The sequence below is a fragment of the Phyllobates terribilis genome, unplaced genomic scaffold, assembly GCF_046119375.1.
Source record: "Phyllobates terribilis strain yellow unplaced genomic scaffold, ASM4611937v1 Scaffold_140__1_contigs__length_4765195, whole genome shotgun sequence".
Taxonomy (NCBI): domain Eukaryota; kingdom Metazoa; phylum Chordata; class Amphibia; order Anura; family Dendrobatidae; genus Phyllobates; species Phyllobates terribilis.
Window position 1 is genome coordinate 4,338,481 of NW_027362900.1, and position 20,926 is coordinate 4,359,406.

General features: G+C 45.0%; 1 protein-coding gene and 1 pseudogene across 1 annotated transcript; one reads left to right on the plus strand and one right to left on the minus strand.

Annotated features, from left to right (window-relative positions):
• Positions 1 to 20,926, minus strand: part of LOC141205550 (uncharacterized) — a 241,269-nt pseudogene that overhangs the window by 182,241 nt on the left and 38,102 nt on the right.
• On the plus strand, positions 163 to 20,137 carry LOC141205547 (uncharacterized). Its single transcript, XM_073664113.1, has 3 exons — positions 163 to 166; positions 17,447 to 18,546; positions 19,413 to 20,137. Exons 1-3 carry the CDS (start codon positions 163 to 165, stop codon positions 20,007 to 20,009), a joined length of 1,701 nt encoding a protein of 566 aa, XP_073520214.1. The 3' UTR covers positions 20,010 to 20,137.

Sequence of the window (20,926 nt, forward strand, 5' to 3'; positions counted from 1 at the left end):
TGAAGAAGGGAAAGAGCAGCATTTAGCTATTTGAATGTAGATCTTACTGGAATAGTTTGCAGACTCAATGTATTGGGGTCAGAAAGGATGGCTACCACAAACAGTCTTGGCACTATCTACTCCCTTTCCAGATTTCATAGATTGCCTTGTTCATTACTAGCGATGAGTGAGAACTAAAATGCTCGGGTACTTGTTGCTCGAGTTGAGCAAATTGGAATGCTCGAGTGCTCAACCCGAGCAACGAGCCCAATCTAAGTCTATGGGAAACTCAAGCATTTTTCTGGCGGTGGAGGTCTCCTGGGGTTAGGGTTTTGAACTGGAGTCTCAGGTCAATGGGGAGCCAGTGAAGGGATTGACCGAGAGGAGAGGCCAGGGAATAGCGAGATAGAAAAAACTGACAGCGCTTCCAATACAAGAAATAGGTGTGAACAGGTGCTTACTAGGAGGAGCTACCTTCATATACAATTAATAAACAAAGTAGTACTCTGTAACGCTTAGTATATAATTATGAATAGCATTACTGCTGTAGAAAATAGAAATAAATGAGAAATTTTAGCGCATGTAAATATGAAATATGAATAGCATTACTGCTGTGGAATATAGAAATCAATGAGAAATCTTAGCGCATAAATTGGCCAATTCATGTGTACCTGACAGCCGCGATAAGGTGTTTCTCAATGTCAGGACCCTACCAATGTGAATACCTCTCTAAGGAAGCAGCGTTTGCAGCTTCCAGCTCACCGACTGGTGTGTGATGTGACTACACTTTGGAAATCAACGTTGCAGATGTTTGGAATGATTTTGAGCAGCAGAGAGCAGTTGTTGAGTACCTGCTTCAACACGCCCGTTGGCATTCAGGTCAGCCTCCGCACATAAGAGCTGATGAGTGGGCATGGATGTCTGACATCTGTGCCGCCCTCCAAAACTTTGAGGACTCCACCAAGATGGTGAGCGGCGATGAAGCAATAATTATCATCATCATCCCGCTTCTCTGTCTACTGAAACGCTCACTGCTCACAATTAAAGAGGAGACATTGCAAGCGGAGAAGGGAACTATACAGGGTGATGCTACTCAGCCCAGCCTCATCTCATCTCAACGTGGATTGGGTGATCATGAGGAAGAGGAGGAGGAGAACATGGACAGTCGTCCTCTTGGTGAGAACAGGGAAGTCTTGGCTGTTGGCAGTCTGGCACACAAGGCCGACTTTATGTTCCGCTACCTTTACCGTAACCATCATGTTGTACCCGTACATTTTGGGCATTACAGATAACTGGCATGGCATGAGAGAATTCTTGGAGACTGAGGTGTGAGGTTTTGATTAAGGAGGATGTCTGTCTTAGATCAGTTGCAGAATGGAGGGTACGGGAGGGGTGATACACAGAAATGAGGGATGAGATATAGGGCGGTGCAGAACTGTGGACAGCTTGGTGGGTGAGAGAGATGAGTTTGTATTGTATTCTGTAGTGCTTGTTTAACCTAACCAGTGCAATTACTGGCACAGGGTAGAGGTGTCGGTGAAGCAGCTTGATAGAAATACGACCTTGGCTGCTGCATTCAGAAGGGATTGAGAGGAGACAGTTTGTTTAGAGGGAGACTGATTAGAAGAGTGTTGCAGAAGTGAATAAGAGTGACAGTAAGAGTTTTTGCAGCATCAAAGGTGAAAAAAGGTTGAATTCTGGAGATGTTTTTAAGGTGCAGGTGACATGAGCAAGTGAGTGATTTTCCACGTTGAATAAAGGATAGTTGTGTGTCAAATATGACACCCAAGACAGCAGGCGTGCAGAGTGGGAGTTATGGTGGCACCAACTAAAAGGAAATTTTTAAGTCCGGTATAGGTAGGTTAGTAAAAGTCAGATATAGGTAGGTTAGTAAAAGTCAGGTAAAGGAAAGGCAGGTTAGTAACAGTCAAATATAGGTAGGTTAGTAAAAGTCAGGTATAGGTAGGTTAGTAGAGGGAGGAAACCAAAGGAGTTTATTGTTGGAGATATTAAGTTCAGGCTCTTGAAGAATTATATAAAAAAAAATTCCCATCTGACAACGCTGGTGGCAGAGGTCACAGTTCCTTGGACAACCAAGGAATACAGGCAGGAGAGACACAAACCAGAGGCAGGGGAACGCTGTCATAGGTCTAGGACAGTCTTCTCAGACCCTCCCAGTGCCCAGGCTCTAATAAACGGGGTACTCTGACAAGGAGGGAAAAGTTTTGGAAGATGCTGAAGGACTACCTTGGCGACCGTACCAGTGTCCTCCATGATTCCTCTCTGTGCCTTACAACTAGTGTTGAGCCACCCCCGTAGTGTTCGAGTTCGGTTCGGTTCGTCGAACACCCGTGTGTTCGCCGAACTGTTCGTCGAACACCTTCGAACACCGTTAAAAACAATGGCAGGCAAACAAAAACACATAGAAACACATAGAAAACACCTTCAAAGGTGTCCAAAAGCTGACAAACTGCTCAGAAGACATAACTAACACATGGAAAAGTGACAAGTACATATAGTCATGCGAAAATAAAAGAGGTGGAGGAGTAAAAGGAGGGGGAGACACAGATATAGGCATGTCATGCCCTTCTAAAATCCAAAAAGTGAGAAGCCGACACGACCAGTCCGCTCCTGCCCGTGCCACCTCCGTGTCGCCGGGTTTGTGCCAGAGCCGCGGTGAACCCTGACGGCCAGCCCCCCTCTCCCAATACTGGTGCCTGTCCGCTGGTGGGTCGAGCGAGCCCCCCTGTGGTGGAGGCAGCTCTAAGCTTTTTAATTTAAATTGTCTCTCTAATTTGAATGAATACACTTTAAATCCATTTACAAGGATCTATTGGAGGGCAAGTCTCATGCCAGCAGCCGCGTAATTCCAGCTCCAGTAGCGTCCACTAAAGCTGCTGCAGTTAAAAAGCTTTTATAAGGATCGAGCTCGGCTGTCCACCGCAAGGCATCCTAATGCCAGCCCCAGCCCCTATGCCTTGGGGTGCCTCCTGATGCTCTTCACTAAGTATCCCATGGTCCCGAATCATTTCCTTTGAAAAAATTAAGTGTCTAAACTACAGGTGGTGTAGCTTGCTTAACAGCCGGGATAATCCGCTGACTAGCAGACACTGCTACTAGGCACAAAGTATTTCCTGGGCTAGATGCAGTTAAAAATTTGTAATTAGATACTCTCGTTGGATGCTGAGAAAGCATTCCATAGAGTCTCCTGGCACGCCATATATGATTCTCTTAAAAAGCTTGGGGTAGGGGTCTAGGGGACCCTTTTATAGCCAAAATCACGGCCCTGTATCGCAATACGTCACCTAGGCTGAAGATAAATGGAACTGTAGCACCCTGAGGGCTCGGTTGCTACAGACGTATTGCACCTCACCCAGAGGTGTGATATCTCACTCTCAGGTAAGGATGGAGTGTGGATCAGGACCCGACACCTGCATGCATTACACCACATTGCCGTGGGGCAGGGCGACCAATATGCCCCTGAGATGGGCACGACAGTCCCTGTCCCTGGCTGGAGTGGGGGGAGGGAACACTGAGGAAGGGGAACCCTGTAGTGTAGGAGCAGGGAGGAAGCAGTTCCTGGGTGCATTGAGAAGGGAGTATAAAAGGTGGGCACCATCTTAGTTCAGTGCAGAGAAGTCTGAGCAGAAGTGGCAGGGAGCAGGGGCTCTGCATGAGCTCTGCTCCGGAGGCGGGCCTAGTAACAGAGGCCCAGGCCTGGAAGAGGGAGAAGGAAGGAAGAGGAGCGGAGAAGGCTCCAGGAACGAGGAATGAAGGGATCCCAGGGGTGCGGACGGGCGAGTCGCCACCGCACGCCCGAATCCACCTGCGTGGAGGGGTCAGGCCAAAGGGGGAGACCGGTCCCCGAACTAGTGGAGGCAGGAAACGACCCTCAGCTAGAAACCGGAGGCTCTGACATTTTATGTGGCGCAGCCCCTCGCTACACCCGCTAGGAAGGCACCACATAGGGTCAGGGAAACTGGCGCCAAGTTTACCAAGAGGAGGCCCGAGGCAGCCGGACAGAAGTGTTGGTAAGAAAGGCCAGACAAAGGACACACAAAGGGGGTCCTGTGAAGTGCTCCAAAGTTATCTGGGAGTTGTCTGAGCCCCTCACCTGGTGAGCACAGTACCACGTGGGCAGCCGTTACCTGCAGACGTGGTCTGGATAATAAGAACTGTGAGTAAAGGCCCTGGACTGCATCACTGACTCCGTGTCGTTACTGCTGCTGCCCTGCACCATCACCCCCATCCTCCGCATACACTGCCCTGAGGCTATACTCCTCCCGTGGGGAGTTATGCTACGCTCTGCTGCACCCACAACACCAGCCTCAGCGGTCTGCCCTGGAGCGGCGGTTCACTCTGACCGCAATCCACGGGTGGCGTAGTCGGACATTTAAACATCAAAACCACATAAATAGTTCCGCCACTGGTTTGACCGCCCTGAGCCACGGAACCGGGTTGCCGCCACGGAGACTACAACCACCAGCATCCACCAAAAAGGGTCCGGCTCCGGGTGTCCCAAGGCCCAGGGGGCGCGTCAGAACATTTTCATCACCTTTCACAATCACCAATGGGACAAGGCAGGGATGTTCTCTGTCCCCTCTCTTATACATCCTAGTGACGGAGCACCTGCTCTCATCAATTCGCCATAACCCCAATATTAGGTGGATTGAGGTGGGAGGCACCGAGTACAAGTGCTCTCTATTTGCTGATGATGTCCTAGTGTATATCACTCAATCACATATATCCATCCATGCTGTTATGGCTGAAATAGATCACTTTGTTACATGGTCAAATTTTAAAATCAATGCAGCGAAGTCTGAGGCCCTCGATGTCTCCCTCCCCAAATCCATATAGGATTCCATCCAGTCCAACTTTCCCTTTGCCTGTCCCTCACAGGGTATCAAATACTTAGGAATTCCTATTCATAGAGACCTCTCCCATCTATGTTATCTTAATTTTGGGCCCTTTATTGAACAACTCCATACAGACCACGGTTGGCAAGTTAGAACTGTAAGATTCACTACGTGAACCACTGGTGTTTTGTGGAAAAGCACATGTACACTGCGTTCCAAATTATTATGCAAAAAGTGTTTAGGAGTGATAAGGGAAGAATTTGTTTGTTTGTCAGTTAAACTCATTGATGGTGATGTGTGTCAGGGCTCTTTATATCACTGTAAGCAATTGCAGACACCTGTGCTAATTAGTTTGGCAGGTGTGTCCAATGAAAGGCAAGACTACTTAAGAAGGCTCTCTCACATTATTAAGCAGCCTACATTTTCTGCCAAAATGGGAAAGAAAAAGGATGTGTCGGCTGCTGAGAAGCAACAAATTGTGGAGTGTTTAGGTCAAGGCATGACTACAATCAACATTGTGCGATGATCAGGATGAAGTGTCTTGGCAATCAAGAAGTATGTAGCTGATTCACAGTACACACATGTGCGTGCTGATAAGGGCAAATTGAGGACTCTTTCCTACAGGCAATTACGTCAGGTTGAAAGAGCAGCGGCCAAAAAGCCTTGTCATAGCAGCAGACAAGTTTTTGAAGCTGCTTGTGCCTCCAACGTCCCCCGAACAACAAGATGCAGGGTCCTTCAGAGGTTTGCAGCTGTGCATACGCCATCCTGTCGACCTCCTCTATCCACTTCACACAAGCAGAAACGGCTCCAGTGGGCCAAACATTACATGAAGACTGATTTCAAAACAGTTTTGTTCACGGATGAGTGCCGTGCAGCGCTCGATGGTCCAGATGGATGGAGTGGAGGATGGCTGGTTGATGGACACCCCACGCAAACACGGCTACAGCGCCAACAAGGAGGAGGTGGAGTAATGTTTTGGGCTGGAATCATGGGGAGAGAGATTGTCGGCCCCTTTAGGATCCCTGAAGGCGCTAAAGATGAACTCCATAATGTATGTGGATTTTCTCAAACAGCACTTCCTGCCATGGTTCAAGAAGAAGAACCGTGTATTTCACAGCAAGATCATTTTTCTGCATGATAATGCACCATCTCATGCTGCACATAAAACATCTGCATCTCTGGCTGATATGGGCATAAAAGGGGACAAACTTATGGTGTGACCCCCATGCTCCCATGACCTCTACCCCATTCAGAACCTTTGGAGCATCATTAAAAGGAGTGTCTATGATGGCGGGAGGCAGTTCACATCTAAGCAACAGCTCTGGGAGGGTATTCTGTCCTCATGCAAAACAATTGAAGCAGAAACCATCCAAAACCTGACAAATTCAATGGACGAGAGAGTTCAGAAGCTCCTTTCGAACAAGGGGTCCTATGTGAAAATGTAACATCACCTAGAATAAAGTTTTGAGTTGAAAACTGTTTGATTTCAGTTTCTAACAACCTGCTAATGCTTATAATTTCAAAAATGACCATTTTTTTGGTCTTTATTAAAATGAAAAGGTTGATCGAAAAGTTTGGGGGATCTAAGAGTGTGGCAACCCAGTAGTCATGATTACTTCGAATTCTGACAATATGAGGGTCATGCTGCAGGTAGTGCAGCAAGAAGGCACTTATGTGTCTTGCGCATCTCGGAGCCCCAAAATTATTTTCCGGGCTAGATGCAGCTTTTAATTTTAAATCTGGTGGAGCTTATTATAGATGGCCTAATAGGATCAGTGCTGCACACTGCTACAAAGCCCAAATTATTTTCCAGTCAAGATACAGATAAACATGATTAGTAATTTGAAAGCTTAAAACGTTTGGTAGGGTGATTTTAACCAATCATCAAGCTTTTACTCTCCCCAGGATGACACAGGGGTAGAAAAGTCGTTTCGGATCCATGATTTGTTCATCTTTATGAACGTGAGTCTGTCTACATTATCAGTGGAGAGCCGCGTGCGCTTATCTGTCAGCACACCACCAGCAGCGCTGAACACACGTTCAGACAGAACGCTGGCTGCGGGGCATGACAAGATCTCCAAGGCGTAAGTGGCTAGCTCCGGCCATTTATCCAGATTGGAAGCCCAAAAAGAGCAAGGGTCCAGTGACACAGTCGTGGCTTCAATGTTTACTTGGAGATACTCCTGTACCATCGTCTCTAGGCGTTGACTATGTGTCAGACTTCTTGTCTCCTGTGGCCTTGCAAAGGATGGGCTAAAAAAGTGGTGAAATGATTCCGCAAAATTGATGTTACCAGCAGATACTGTGGTTCTGTTACGGTTTGAGTGCTGAACACTTGACGGTCCCACGGTTGGCAAGTTGGAACTGTGAGATTCACTACGTGCACCACTGGTATTTTGTGGAAAAGCACATGTAAGATTCTGCAACAGTCTCTGCTGATACTCCTGCATGCGTGCATCCCTTTCTATGGCAGGAATAATTTCTGCAAATTTACTTTTGTACCGAGGATCTAACAGTGTGGCAACCCAGTAGTCAGGATTATTTCTAATCCTCACAATTCGAGGGTCATGTTGCAGGTAGTGCAGCAAGAAGGCACTCATGTGTGTTGCGCATCCAGGAGCACCAAGTCCCTGTTGTGTTGGTGGCGAGGTAACAATCATGCTTCCTTCCTCAGTCCTCTCCCCCCAACCTCGCACAACAGAAATGTGATCAAGGTCTCCCTCATCTGATGAGTCTTCCATCAGTTCGTCCTCCACTTCTTCCTGGGCTCCTGCACCTTCCTCACTAGTTTGGCTGCTACCATGCGCCCTGGTAAAACCATCTCCCCCACCCTCACATGCCTGCCGCCTTGGTGCTGCCGACCGTCTGGACCTTGCAGATGTTAGCCCTTCCGCATACAACTCCTCCTCCTCTACTTCCTCCACCTCCTCTTGTGCCACCACCTGACTCCGAATTCTGTTTAACATGTGCTCCAGCATGTAAATCACCGGAATAGTCATGCTGATAATGGCATCGTCAGCACTAAACATCTTCGTCGCCATTTCAAAACTGTGCAGAAGGGTGCATAGGTCCCTGATCTGAGACCACTCCTCCAGCGTGATTTGCCCCACCTCTGAATCTCGTTGGCCCAGGCTATACGTCAGAACGTATTGCACCAGGGCTTGTCGGTGCTGCCACAGTCGCTGCAACATGTGCAGAGTTGAATTCCACCGGGTAGGCACATCGCATTTTAGCCGGTGAAGTGGCAGGCCCAACGACTTCTGTAGAGATGTAAGTCGCTGAGCTGCGGGATGCGAACGGCGGAAGTGAGCACACAGCAACCGTGCCCTCTGCAGAAGGCCATCTAGTCTGGGATAGTGGGCTAAAAATTGCTGGACAACCAGGTTCAACACGTGAGCCATACAAGGCACGTGTGTGACATTGCCCCGGCGAAGGGCCGCACCCAGGTTTGCAGCATTGTCGCACACGGCCTTCCCTGGTTTGAGGTCCAGTGGAGACAACCATTCATGAAATTGGTTCTCCAGAGCTGACCACAACTCCTCAGCTGTGTGACTCACATTTCCCAGACATTTCAATGTAAAAACCGCCTGATGACGTTGAGCCCTACTGCCAGCATAGTAAGGAGGTGTGCAGGATTCCTTCTGCGCAGTTAGAAAGCTTGTGGCATGACCAGACAGGCTTTGGGTGCAGGTGGAAGACCGAGAGGAGGTTGAGGAGGCAGAAGCAGTGGAGGAACTTTGACATAAAGAGGATTGACGCACAACTCGTGGGGACGGCAAGACTTGGACAGCAGCCCCTTGTCCTGCTGTCACCATAGTTACCCAGTGCCCAGTCAGCGACATGTAACGCCCCTGTCCATGCCTACTCGTCCAAGTGTCTGTGGTGAAATGCACCCTGTCACACACAGAGTTTCTCAAAGAAGCGGTGATGTTGTGTGCGACATGCTGGTGGAGCGCAGGCACACCTTTCTTTGAGAAGTAGTGCCGACTGGGCATCTGGTACTGGGGCACTGCGACGGACATAAGGTCTCGAAAATCCTCTGTGTCCACCAGGCGGAAAGGCAGCATTTCTGTAGCCAAGAACTTGCAGATGGTGAAATTCAACCTCTTAGCTTTCTCATGGCTAGGAGGAAATGGTCTTTTACTTGTCCACATCTGAGGGACCGAGGGCTGGCTATTGTGCTTAGACGGGGTTGATAAGGGTGTCCCCGGCAAACTGCCGGTCTGTGAGGAAGATGCAGGCGGACATGTTAGGTTGCCTTGATCCAAAGGTGGTGCTATCGATGTCGGACAGCGCTCAACACCAGCTGGTGTTCCCACCTCCAAAGAAAATGATGACCTGCCAATCACGCTGGCTGTTGCGGGTAAAGAGGTGGCAGGTCTGCGCCCCAAAACAGGTGTGACTGCTGTCCCCCCAGTCACAGAGGATGAAGAGGCCGCGGATGCACAAGATATGGCAGACGGTGGTTGGCCCGGCCGGCTAGGCCGCATTGTAGCACACTGAGCTTCCCACTGCAACTTATGCTTCATGTCCATGTGCCGGTTCATGCATGAAGTACTCAAACTATGTATTTTTTGGCCTCTACTTAGCTTTTGCTGACAAATGTTACAGATAACACGAGTTGGGTCATCTTTATCGATCTGAAAAAATGCCCAGGCTATGCAAGGCTTAGCACCCATGCGACCTGAAGAGCCACCACGACTTGTGGTGAGAGGCAGAGTTGTGTTTGAGGATGCAGTTGTTGACGTGCTTCCAGTACTACGTCTCTGTCCAGGAAGGCGCAACCTGACCTCGTCGTCACTAGCATCTTCCTCCACCTCCTCTGCTGACCTCATCTCTTGGCTGACTGTGGGTTGACAGTAAGTGGGATCTCCAACCTCATCATCATCACCCTGTGTGTTATCACATCCGTCGTCCTCAGAGCCAACCTGTTCCTGCCCTGACAAAAAAATAAAGTTGTCGCTCCAATCAGGTATTTGAGTCTTATTATCGTCTTCCTCATTGTCTCCACCAACAAGAGTTACAGTTTGGGAATGAGGGTCTACATTATGGTCAGAACCTTCTGCGTCTGGTCCTGGATCCGACTCATAAAGATTCTGGGCATCAGTGCAGATCATTTCCTCGTCTGGATTCACAGAAGCGCTGGAGTCGACCTCTGATTCCCAGGCTATAGTATGAGTAAACAGCTCTGCAGACTCAACCATCTGTTCTACCTCATACTCAGACGGGCAGCTGGAGATTTGGGAGCTGTGAGGAAGCAAGTGCGATTTGGGTGACACCTTTGAGGACTGGAGTATTTGTGATGTTGAAGTTGATGTGGAGGAGAGCCCACTTAAAGGAGCACTTGATATCCGTTGAAGCACCTGCTGTTTTTGTGCCTCATCTGGAATTTGTAGCGATTGGCGTGGCCGTAAGAAAGGGATCTTATCACATTGTCCGCTAAAAGAAGTAGACATTTTAGTTTGGCTGGAAGATGGTCTTTCTTCTGCAGATGTTACTGTTGCTTTAACACCTACCCCACGGACACAACCTTTTTTCCCCTTCCCAACACGCCTATTCCCCTTTCCACCAGCAGCAGGCCTTTTTCCACTCATTTTGGTGGTTAACTAATTCACAACTCGGGAGTTGATTGCACAAAAAAACAATGGATGGTAACTGAGCAGAGCTGAGTGGCCAAACTGTGGTATTAGGCCAAAACTATTGGCTGGGTTAGATGCAGAAAAAAATTATATTCAATTTGCAACCTGATGGAGGTCAGTATAGATGGACTAATACAACAAGTCCCACACACAGCTAGAAGCCCAATATTTTTTCAGAGGTAGATGCAGAAAAAAATATATTCAGTTTGCAACCTGATGGAGGTCAGTATAGATGGACTAATACAACAAGTCCCACACACAGCTAGAAGCCCAATATTTTTTCACAGGTAGATGCAGAAAAAAATATATTCAGTTTGCAACCTGATGGAGGTCAGTATAGGTGGACTAATAGAACAAGTCCCACACACTGCTAGAAGGCCAAATATTTTTTCAGAGCTAGATGCAGAAAAAAATTATATTCAGTTTGCAACCTGATGGAGGTCAGTATAGATGGATTAATAGAACAAGACCCACACACAGCTAGAAGCCCAATATTTTTTCAGAGCTAGATGCAGAAAAAAATATATTCAGTTTGCAACCTGATGGAGGTCAGTATAGATGGACTAATACAACAAGTCCCACACACAGCTAGAAGCCCAATATTTTTTCAGAGGTAGATGCAGAAAAAAATATATTCAGTTTGCAACCTGATGGAGGTCAGTATAGATGGATTAATAGAACAAGACACACACACAGCTAGAAGCCCAATATTTTTTCAGAGCTAGATGCAGAAAAAAATTAGATTCAGTTTGCAACCTGATGGAGGTCAGTATAGATGGATTAATAGAACAAGACCCACACACAGCTAGAAGCCCAATATTTTTTCAGAGGTAGATGCAGAAAAAAATATATTCAGTTTGCAACCTGATGGAGGTCAGTATAGATGGACTAATACAACAAGTCCCACACACAGCTAGAAGCCCAATATTTTTTCAGAGCTAGATGCAGAAAAAAATTATATTCAGTTTGCAACCTGATGGAGGTCAGTATAGATGGATTAATAGAACAAGACCCACACACAGCTAGAAGCCCAATATTTTTTCAGAGGTAGATGCAGAAAAAAATATATTCAGTTTGCAACCTGATGGAGGTCAGTATAGGTGGACTAATAGAACAAGTCCCACACACTGCTAGAAGGCCAAATATTTTTTTAGAGCTAGATGCAGAAAAAAATTATATTCAGTTTGCAACCTGATGGAGGTCAGTATAGATGGATTAATAGAACAAGACCCACACACAGCTAGAAGCCCAATATTTTTTCAGAGCTAGATGCAGAAAAAAATTATATTCAGTTTGCAACCTGATGGAGGTCAGTATAGATGGACTAATAGAATGATGCTATGCCCAAAAGATTTTACTTCACTAGGTGCAGTAAAAAAATTGGTATTCTATACACAGGTGGTATATCTTGCAACACAGATAGGCTACTCCACTGACTAACACACTCTGCAATAGGCCAAAAAGGATTAGCTTTGCTAGATTCAGCCAAATGCTGTGAAAAAAACTTGCACAGCACTGGCACAGACCTGCCTGGCAAAAACTGATAGGAACTGATGTAACCTAGTCCTGAAAAGGACTCCAATTACAATTAGTCTTTACTCCCACAATCTATCTATTTAAGAGCACAGACCTGCCTGATAAAAGTCGTAGGAAATGCTGTAGCCTAGTCCTTAAAAGGACTGCAATCACAACTATTCCCTACTCCCAAGCTATCTGTAGATTTGTGCGAAAATTGGCTTGAAATTAACAAGGTATAGCGCACACAGCAACAGCGGTGCCGTCTAACACGCAGCTGTAGCAGTGAGAAAATGGTGGCGACGGGGAAAATGGCTTGGTCTTATAGGGCAAGGACATGTGACATACACTGCCAATGACACATGCCCTTGCTTGTGTGAAAAAAAGCACTTCGCTCCGTGTGTGCGCTGCTGATAGGCTGACAGATTGCACCTCCCCACTGTAAATGCGGGAAAGAGAAAAAAAAATGGAGATCTTCATTGTTCCTGCAGAGATCCATCCCCTGCCCCTCCCCCCACCCCGCTGTACACTCAAACTGCGTATTAACATTAATTTTCATCATTACTGAGAAAAAATCCAGTTATGATTTTGGTGCACGAACAGTTATCGAACATAACCTCGAACAGCCGAATTTTTCTCAAATCGTTCGTGTTCGCCGAACGGCTCGAACACCGCCCAAAACAGCTCGAATTTGAGATTGGCGAACAGTTCGAGTAGAACAACGCTCATCTCTACTTACAACTGTTAGGTATCCAAGCTGGACCCATGGCATAAACTGTCTCTCTACGCCTTGGAGGTCCTGGCTGCCAGCGTTTTGTCAGAGATGGTTTTTAATACTGCTGGGGACATTATAAATGATATAACTGATAGGCGCATCTGCCTGTCAACTGAAAATTCTGGCAGGCTGACTTATCAAAATGAACAAGGGCTGGTTGGGCCAGACGTCTCAACACCACCAGATGATAGCATCGAGCATAAACTCAAATCCAGTGGGTTTTTTTTTGGGGTCTATTCCCATGCACCCCTTCACACGCAGACATGGCTGTACGCTCAGGAATTGTTCTATTTTATGTCGCCATCCTCCTTCTCCTCATCCTCCACCTCCATATCACCAGGGTGACCATCATGCCATGCCCACATAATTTTTTAAGAGTGTTTCTAATTAGAGACGAGTGAATATTTCAACATTCGATTCAGATTACAATCACCGTTTTTGCAATATTCACCAATGTAATTGTCGAGTATTCGCCGAACATTGCCGAACGCCATTGGATTCAATGGGGGTCAAAACCCAACGCATACACAACACCTTCAAACGGGACCAAAAGCTGCAAAACACATCAATTTAGGGGCAGACAACAGGAAAGTGCCATCAATTGACCCACAGTACAAGTAGTATAATTATTATTATAGCGAAATTTTTTCCATGGCGCTTTACATGTGAAAAGAGGTTACGGACTGGTACAAGAGGAGAGAGGACCCAGCCCGTGAGGGCGCACAAACAGTTTATAAGGGATGGGTGAGGGTACAGCTGGTCGTGCAGCAATATGGTGGAGCAAGGGTTACTGGGGGTTGTAGGCTTGTCGGAAGAGGTGTGTCTTCAACTTCCTTTTAAAGGTTTCGACATTAGGCGAGAGTCTTCCCACAGACTTCTTAGCCGGGGCTGCTTCTTGTCTGGGTGGGACGGGCCCACCAGAGAACAGGAGACTCCTCCGGTGGGCCCTGGCTGCTCCATCTGGAGAGTTCATAGCGCAAACTTTGCAGCTACTATGGGGCTCTTGAGCTGGGGATAAAGGTGGGCCCTCAGAATCAAATCCTCTGGTGGGCCCAATGTTCTTCAGTCTGACACTGCTTCTCGGTGAGAGTTGTATTTCACCACAGCCATATTCTTTAGCTCGGTGAAAGGACTGGCATAGAGGGAAACCGTATGTAGTCCAGCTGTCATTTCTCCCAGGAAGTCCTCTCATGCAGCTTGTTGCATAAGCAACGGCAGCCCGTCCAACATCAGCTCACACTTCTCAGTGGTGCTTCGACACACAAAGATCTTTCTTTGCGCCTTGAATTTCATGACTACAGGGTTGGGCAATGGCCTCATCTGTAATGCGGTTTGAGAAATAACATGCATAAGCACGTCCGATCCACATTAAAATAGCAGCCATAGAGTGCCAGGGAACCTTCACACAGACTTTTCTTAGCCAGGGCTGCTTCTCTGAGAGAGTTGTATTTCACCACATCCATATTCGTTAGGTTGGATGAAAGGACTGGCATATAGGGAAACTGTATCTACCCCGTCTGTCATTTCCCCACAACCAGGTTCTGGCCATTGTCACACATGACCATGCCTAGCTGTATGTTCAGCGGTGAGAGCCACAGATCAGGCTGCTGTGTTACAGCTTTCAACAACTGCACCGGTGTGTGGTTTGTCACCTAAGCATTAAGCATATTATCTTCAGCACATCCTTTTGCCGCTTGGCCAAGGCAGTGCTACAAGCTTCCAACTTGGGACTGATGTGGTCATTTCGGAGATGGAGGCTGAACAGGAGGAGGAGGAGGTGCATGAGCTGAACAATGTTATTACATTGAGGGTACATTGGCGAGTCTTGTTTTTATACTAATGAAAGATCCTACTGTGTTTTTATTTATTTATTTATTTTTACGACATTTCAAATGTGTATTGGGTTCCGTCCTAATTTTTGGCAGCCCTTGAAATTGCTGCATATGCAATAACAGTATAGGAGACACACTCTTTAATAAGGGGAAAGATAATTCAAATAGTTAATATTCTAGAATATAGAATCTGTCTTATCTGAAATTCATTTACGGGTGAGGAATCGCAGTATGGATAGCGTATTACACCGATCCAGCCAGCTATTATTGCCTTATACTGTGTGCTGCCCAAAAATTTTTAAATCTATTCTACTCCCTATTGATAATGCTGTTAGATGCATTTACAATAGGGACAGGTGCTGCTTGGTGGTATCATCAGCTCCAGATGAGTTCATTTTGGTCGCATAAATGTCTTCCACAGTCAATACATTTTTTTTTAGTATTTCTTTGGCCTTATATACAAGTCATTACCCTGGAAAGAATGTTTCTTAACAATTGTTTCTATTTTAGCTTATTTTTGTATGTTTTTTTTTTTTTGTCAGTGGTGTAATAATACTCTGACAATATTGTTCACAGATTGTTTGTCAGCGGCCAATTGTGAATATGTTTGAACCCACAACTGCAATTCTTTAAATGGAGTGTAATATTTGACACACTTACAAAAATTGCTGGATTATTAGGGCAGTCATATGGGATCACGTCTGATGGCCACAGTTTCAGGTAGTTGCCAAATAGTATGGTATTTGTCAGCGACCAACTATCAATTGGTTCAACAAAACACAGCTGTCTGAATTTAAATAGTCTGATCATTGAAAAAAAAAGTTTCTCTGCTTCCACAATACAGTAATGTGAATAAAATAAAAAAAATCTGGCTGTATTCTGCGAACAAGCAAATGGAGCAGTAAAATGGTGTACTCTGGATTACTTTTTAAGCAAATAATCAAGATAAAAAATTTTTTAGCCCTGGCCCCTGATACCTTGGGCTATATCTACAGATATCTGTAACAGCAGCAGCAGACGGAACGTGCAATGGACCCTCTTGTGCTGTATACACTGCCACAAACCCTGACTGCCTGATTGCCTAACTCCTGCTATCACCACTGAATATATGCAGCTGGATTAGTCCTCAGAAGGACTGTTAGTTCAGATGAATATATATATACTCCTGGAGTACCACTACCAATATCTAATTATTACACCGCCAATTCTGTCCCTCACACAGCAGCACCTCTCCCTACTCTGCCTGTTTCCGGGATAGACTGTGACAAGCCTAGTGTTATCAGGTCTTATATAGACCTGATGACGCTATGCGGCCAGCCAATCCCTGTAATGCCACAACCAACATGGCTACGACATTACAGTGCATGGCAGGAATCCCTGCATGTTCGTTGGCTCTCTAAAGAGCGTCAAACATGCGGGGCGGAGACTCCGAGCTCCCCCCGAGCAAGCCGGAAATACTCGCCAAGCATGTCGAGCAGGTTGATGCTCGGGCGAGTAACGAGCAGTAGTGAGCATGCTCGCTCATCATTACTCACTACCCTTTATCCCCTCTACATGGATCTGGACTTACACAGAGACTCTTAGGCTTGGGCTAAGGTGTTACCTGCTGTTCTGGGGAGTGAGATGGGAAGAAGAATAGTCAGGTATCCGGGTTAGAACAAGGGGGGGAAGAGAAAATACAAAATTAGAAGACACAAGAGTAGTCCGTAAACGGGCTGGGGTCACAGCAGGAAACAAATACACAAGCCGGGAGCTGAGCACAGAGGACTGAACCAGAGGAGAACAAGGCTGTATCTGGCAGCTTCCAGCAATATGCTTCCAGCTTTAGTAGGGTGCGGTGCTTTACAGTTGGCTGAAGCAGAGACCAGATTACTTCAGCTGGACAGCACACACCCATACTGCCAGACTGGATGGTACTACAGGTCCCAGGCACCCTAATCTTAGTGGCTAGACAGAGCATGAGTCACCCAGAGCTTTGGTTCAGATGTCTCTTCCATTACCAGCGCGGCCTGCAGGATGAATAAGGCGGCTCCTGGTGACTGAATCAGTCGTCACAGCAGCAGATCCCAGAGGAGATGGGACACATCATTTGCAGAAGCCCTAATGTGACAAAATGGCAAAAAAACACAGCAGTAGAAATTCCCATAATGTCTCCATTTTGGACATTATAACCCTCTGTGAATTCATCTGTAGGAATAGTGACTATATTGACTCCACAGGCACTTTCCGGAAATTAGCACACAGTGGATGTTGGAGAATGAAAATTGGAAATATACCATTTTATTACCCAACACATAGTGCCCAGATTGTGCTCCAGGAGACACACACCGTAAATTAAATGGGTTTTTCTCACTATAGTAATGTCAAATACATGGATGCTAAATGTGGTTTGGACGCACTGCAAGGCTCAGAAGTGAGAGGGAGATTTGACTTTGGGAGATCGGATATTGCTGGATTGGTTTATGGAAGCCATGTTGCTTTTCAAGAGCCTTTGAGTCACTAATAATGAGGAAACATCCGTTTTTCCACTGACAGATGATGGACTTGAATAGGGTCTTGTTTTTTATGAGATGAGTAGAAGTTTTTATTGGTATCATTTTTGCCTACATAACATTGTTTGGCTTTTTATTCCATATTTTGGAGGCAGAATGAACAAACAGTTGAACACTACGATCCACTGGTTCATCCTATGAGGTTTTCTATTAGACTGTGATCTGTCATCTTGGTGCATAATTCAATATTTTACATAATTTGACATTTTTACGGACAGTTTGAGTAGAAATGTTTAAAAATATTAATTTCAAGGATATTTTATTAAAAAATAATAATTGGTTTTCTTCTTGGCAGATGACTGTACCAGGAGATCAGAGGGACAGCTGACATCTTCAATTTTTAAATCAGTTGAGCTTGAGATCCCACAAGATACAATTGAAATGAATGACATTACTCCTGAAATACCATCATCCCTTTGCAGCAACGATCTGTCATCTGATCCTTCGAAACAGCTCCTGTCTTCTGATTCATTGCTGACAACTAAGGAAAATCCAAGCCATGAAAGAACCATTAAAAAACGAACTGCTCTTAAAGCAAAGAAACCATTTTCATGTTCAGAACGTGTGAGATTTTTTAACAAGAAATCGCAACTTATTAGTTACCAGAGAACTCACACAGGGGAGAAGCTCTTTTCATGTTCAGAGTGCAGTAAATGTTTTGTAGATAAATCAACTCTTGCTACACATCAAAGAAGTCACACAAGGAAGAAGCCTTTTTCATGTTCAGAATGTGGAAAATGTTTTGTAGAGAAATCACACCTTGTTAGACACCAGAGACTTCACACAGGGGAGAAGCCATATTCATGTTCAGAATGTGGGAAATGTTTTGTAGGTAAATCAGTTCTTCTCGCACATCAGAGAATTCACACTGGGGAGGAACTGTATTCTTGTTTAGAATGTGGGAAATGTTTTATCTGGAAATCATATCTTGTTAAACACCAGAGAATTCACACAGGGGTTAAGCCATTTTCATGTTCAGAATGTGGAAAATGTTTTGTGAATACATCATCTCTTATTAGTCACCAGAGAAGTCACACAGGGGAGAGGCCTTTTTCCTGTTCAGAATGTGGGAAATATTTTACACAGAAATCAAGTTTGGTTCTGCACCAGAGAAGTCACACAGGGGAGAAGCCTTTTTCCTGTTCAGAATGTGGGAAATGTTTTAACTATAAATCATATCTTGTTAGTCACCAAAGAACTCACACAGGGGAGAAGCCTTTTTCATGTTCAGATTGTGGAAAATGTTTTAACCAGAAATCGCATCTTGATAGACACCAGAGAACCCACAAAAGGGAGAAGCCTTTTTCATGTTCAGAATGTGGAAAATGTTTTAACCATAAATCGTATCTTGTTAGTCACAAAAGAACTCACACAGGGGAAAAAGCCTTTTTCATGTTCAGATTGTGGGAAATGTTTTAACCAGAAATCGCATCTTGATAGACACCAAAGAACCCACACAGGGGAGAAGCCTTTTTCATGTTCAGAATGCGGAAAATGTTTTATCCATAAATCATATCTTGTTAGCCACCAAAGAACTCACACAGGGGAGAAGCCTTTTTCATGTTCAGATTGTGGGAAATGTTATAACCAGAAATCGCATCTTGATAGACACCAGAGAACCCACACAAAAGAGAAGCCTTTTTAGAATGTGAGAATTGTTTTGCAAAGAAATCACAGCTTATTAAACATCAGCAAACTCACATAGGGGAGAAGCCTTTTTCATGTTCAGAATGTGGAAAATGTTTTGTAGTAAAGTCACACCTTGTTAAACACCACAGACTTCACACAGGGGAGACCTGTATAAATCTTGAAGGTAAAACTAGAGAAGACAACTGAGACCTGGCTCCCTGAAAGGCTGTTGAGTGTATCATGTACCTCCTAAGGAACCGTGCAGCATAGGAAGAAACCCAAGCAGTACACTTATTGGACTGGCCTAGATATTCAGAAGTAGGACCAGAACTCCAAGCAGAATCCACTATAGACTATCACCAGCAGCGAAGACCAGCAGGGGGAAGATTTAACTAGTAGGACAGGCAAGATAACAAATGAAAAACAATTGCTATTCAAAATGAATGGACAAAGGCAAATGGTAATCAGCACCCATACAGGTACAGAACCTGCTGTGGCTTCGTGGACAAAGATGGCAACAGAAAAGAACAGGACCGCCGATCAAATCCCGAGGCATGACAGTTTTATACAGAAATAAAATATTATCACACATCAAGGAACTTACACAGGGGATAAACTGTATTCTTGTTTAGAATGTGGGACATTTTTTTAACTGGAGATTACATCTTGCTAGACGCCAGAGCAGTCACACAGAAAAGAAGCCTTTTCCATGTTCAGAATGTGGGAAATGTTTTACACAGAAATCAAGTTTTGTTCAGTACCAGAGAACTCACACAGGGGAGAAGCCGTTTTCCTGTTCAGAATGTGGAAAATGTTTTAACCAAAAATTCAATTTTGTTAAGCACAAGAGAACCCACACAGAGGAGAAGCCTTTTTCATGTTCAGAATGTGGGAAATGTTTTACACAGAAATCGCATCTTGATAGACACCAGGGAACCCACACAGGGAAGAAGCCTTTTTCATGTTTAGAATGTGGGAAATGTTTTACACAGAAATCGCATCTTGATAGACACCAGAGAACCCACACAGGGAAGAAGCCTTTTTCATGTTTAGAATGTGATAAATGTTTCGTAGAGAAATCGCAGCTTAAGCTTATTAAACATCCGAGAACTCACACAGGGGAGAAGTCTTTTTCTTGTTTAGAATGTGGGAAATGTTTTGTGAAGAAATCATTTCTTCTTAGTTACCAAAGCAGTCACACAGGGGAGAAGCCTTTTTCATGTTCTTAATGTGGGAAATGTTTTACACCGAAATACTCTTAATACACATCAGAGAAGTCACACAGGGAAGAAAACCTTTTTCATGTTCAGAATGTTGGAAATGTTTTATCCGGAAATTGTATCTTGTTAACCCCTTCACCCCCGAATTTGTTTTACAATTCTGATCAGTGTCACTTTATGTGGTAATAACTCTGAAACACTTTAACAAATCCCAGTGATTCTGAGATAATTTTTTCGAGGCACATTGTACTTTGTTAGTGGAAAATTTGTGAAGTTTATTAGTGGAGTTTATTTGTGAAAATATCGGAATTTTGGCGAAAATTTTGCAATTTTCAAACTTTCCATTTTTATGTCTGTAAAGGGATTTTCTGGTCCAAATCAATAAATCTACAGTCACTGTGCGCTGTGAGAATTTGTAGGTTTCAGACTCTGTACTGAAGGGTATGTATGAGCTATACATACTGCCGGTCAGTGGGTATAACCTCACTTCCATACAGTTGTATGGAGTGAGGCGGCGTCCACTAGTCAACCATGCCTACTAGCTGAACGTTTCACGAGTGGGGGGGGCGGCCTCGCTCAATACAAGTGTATGGAGCAAGGCCATGCCCACTGTCTGGAAGTATGTATAACTCAAACATACCTTCCAGTCCCGGGTCTGAAACAGTCAGTGCACACTGGGGGGATTTATAATTCTGCAGACTTATCGATTTGGACCGGACAACTCCTTTAAACCAGTTAGTCATGCTGTAGAAAATAATTTATAAATAACATTTCCCAACTGTCTTCTTTACATCTGCATCATTTTTTTTTTTTTTTTCTGTTAGGAAGTCAAAAGGATTAAAAGTTTATCAGCAATTTCTTATTTTTCCAAAAACACTTACAAAACCGTTTTTTTTTTTAGGGACCACATCACATTTGAAATGACT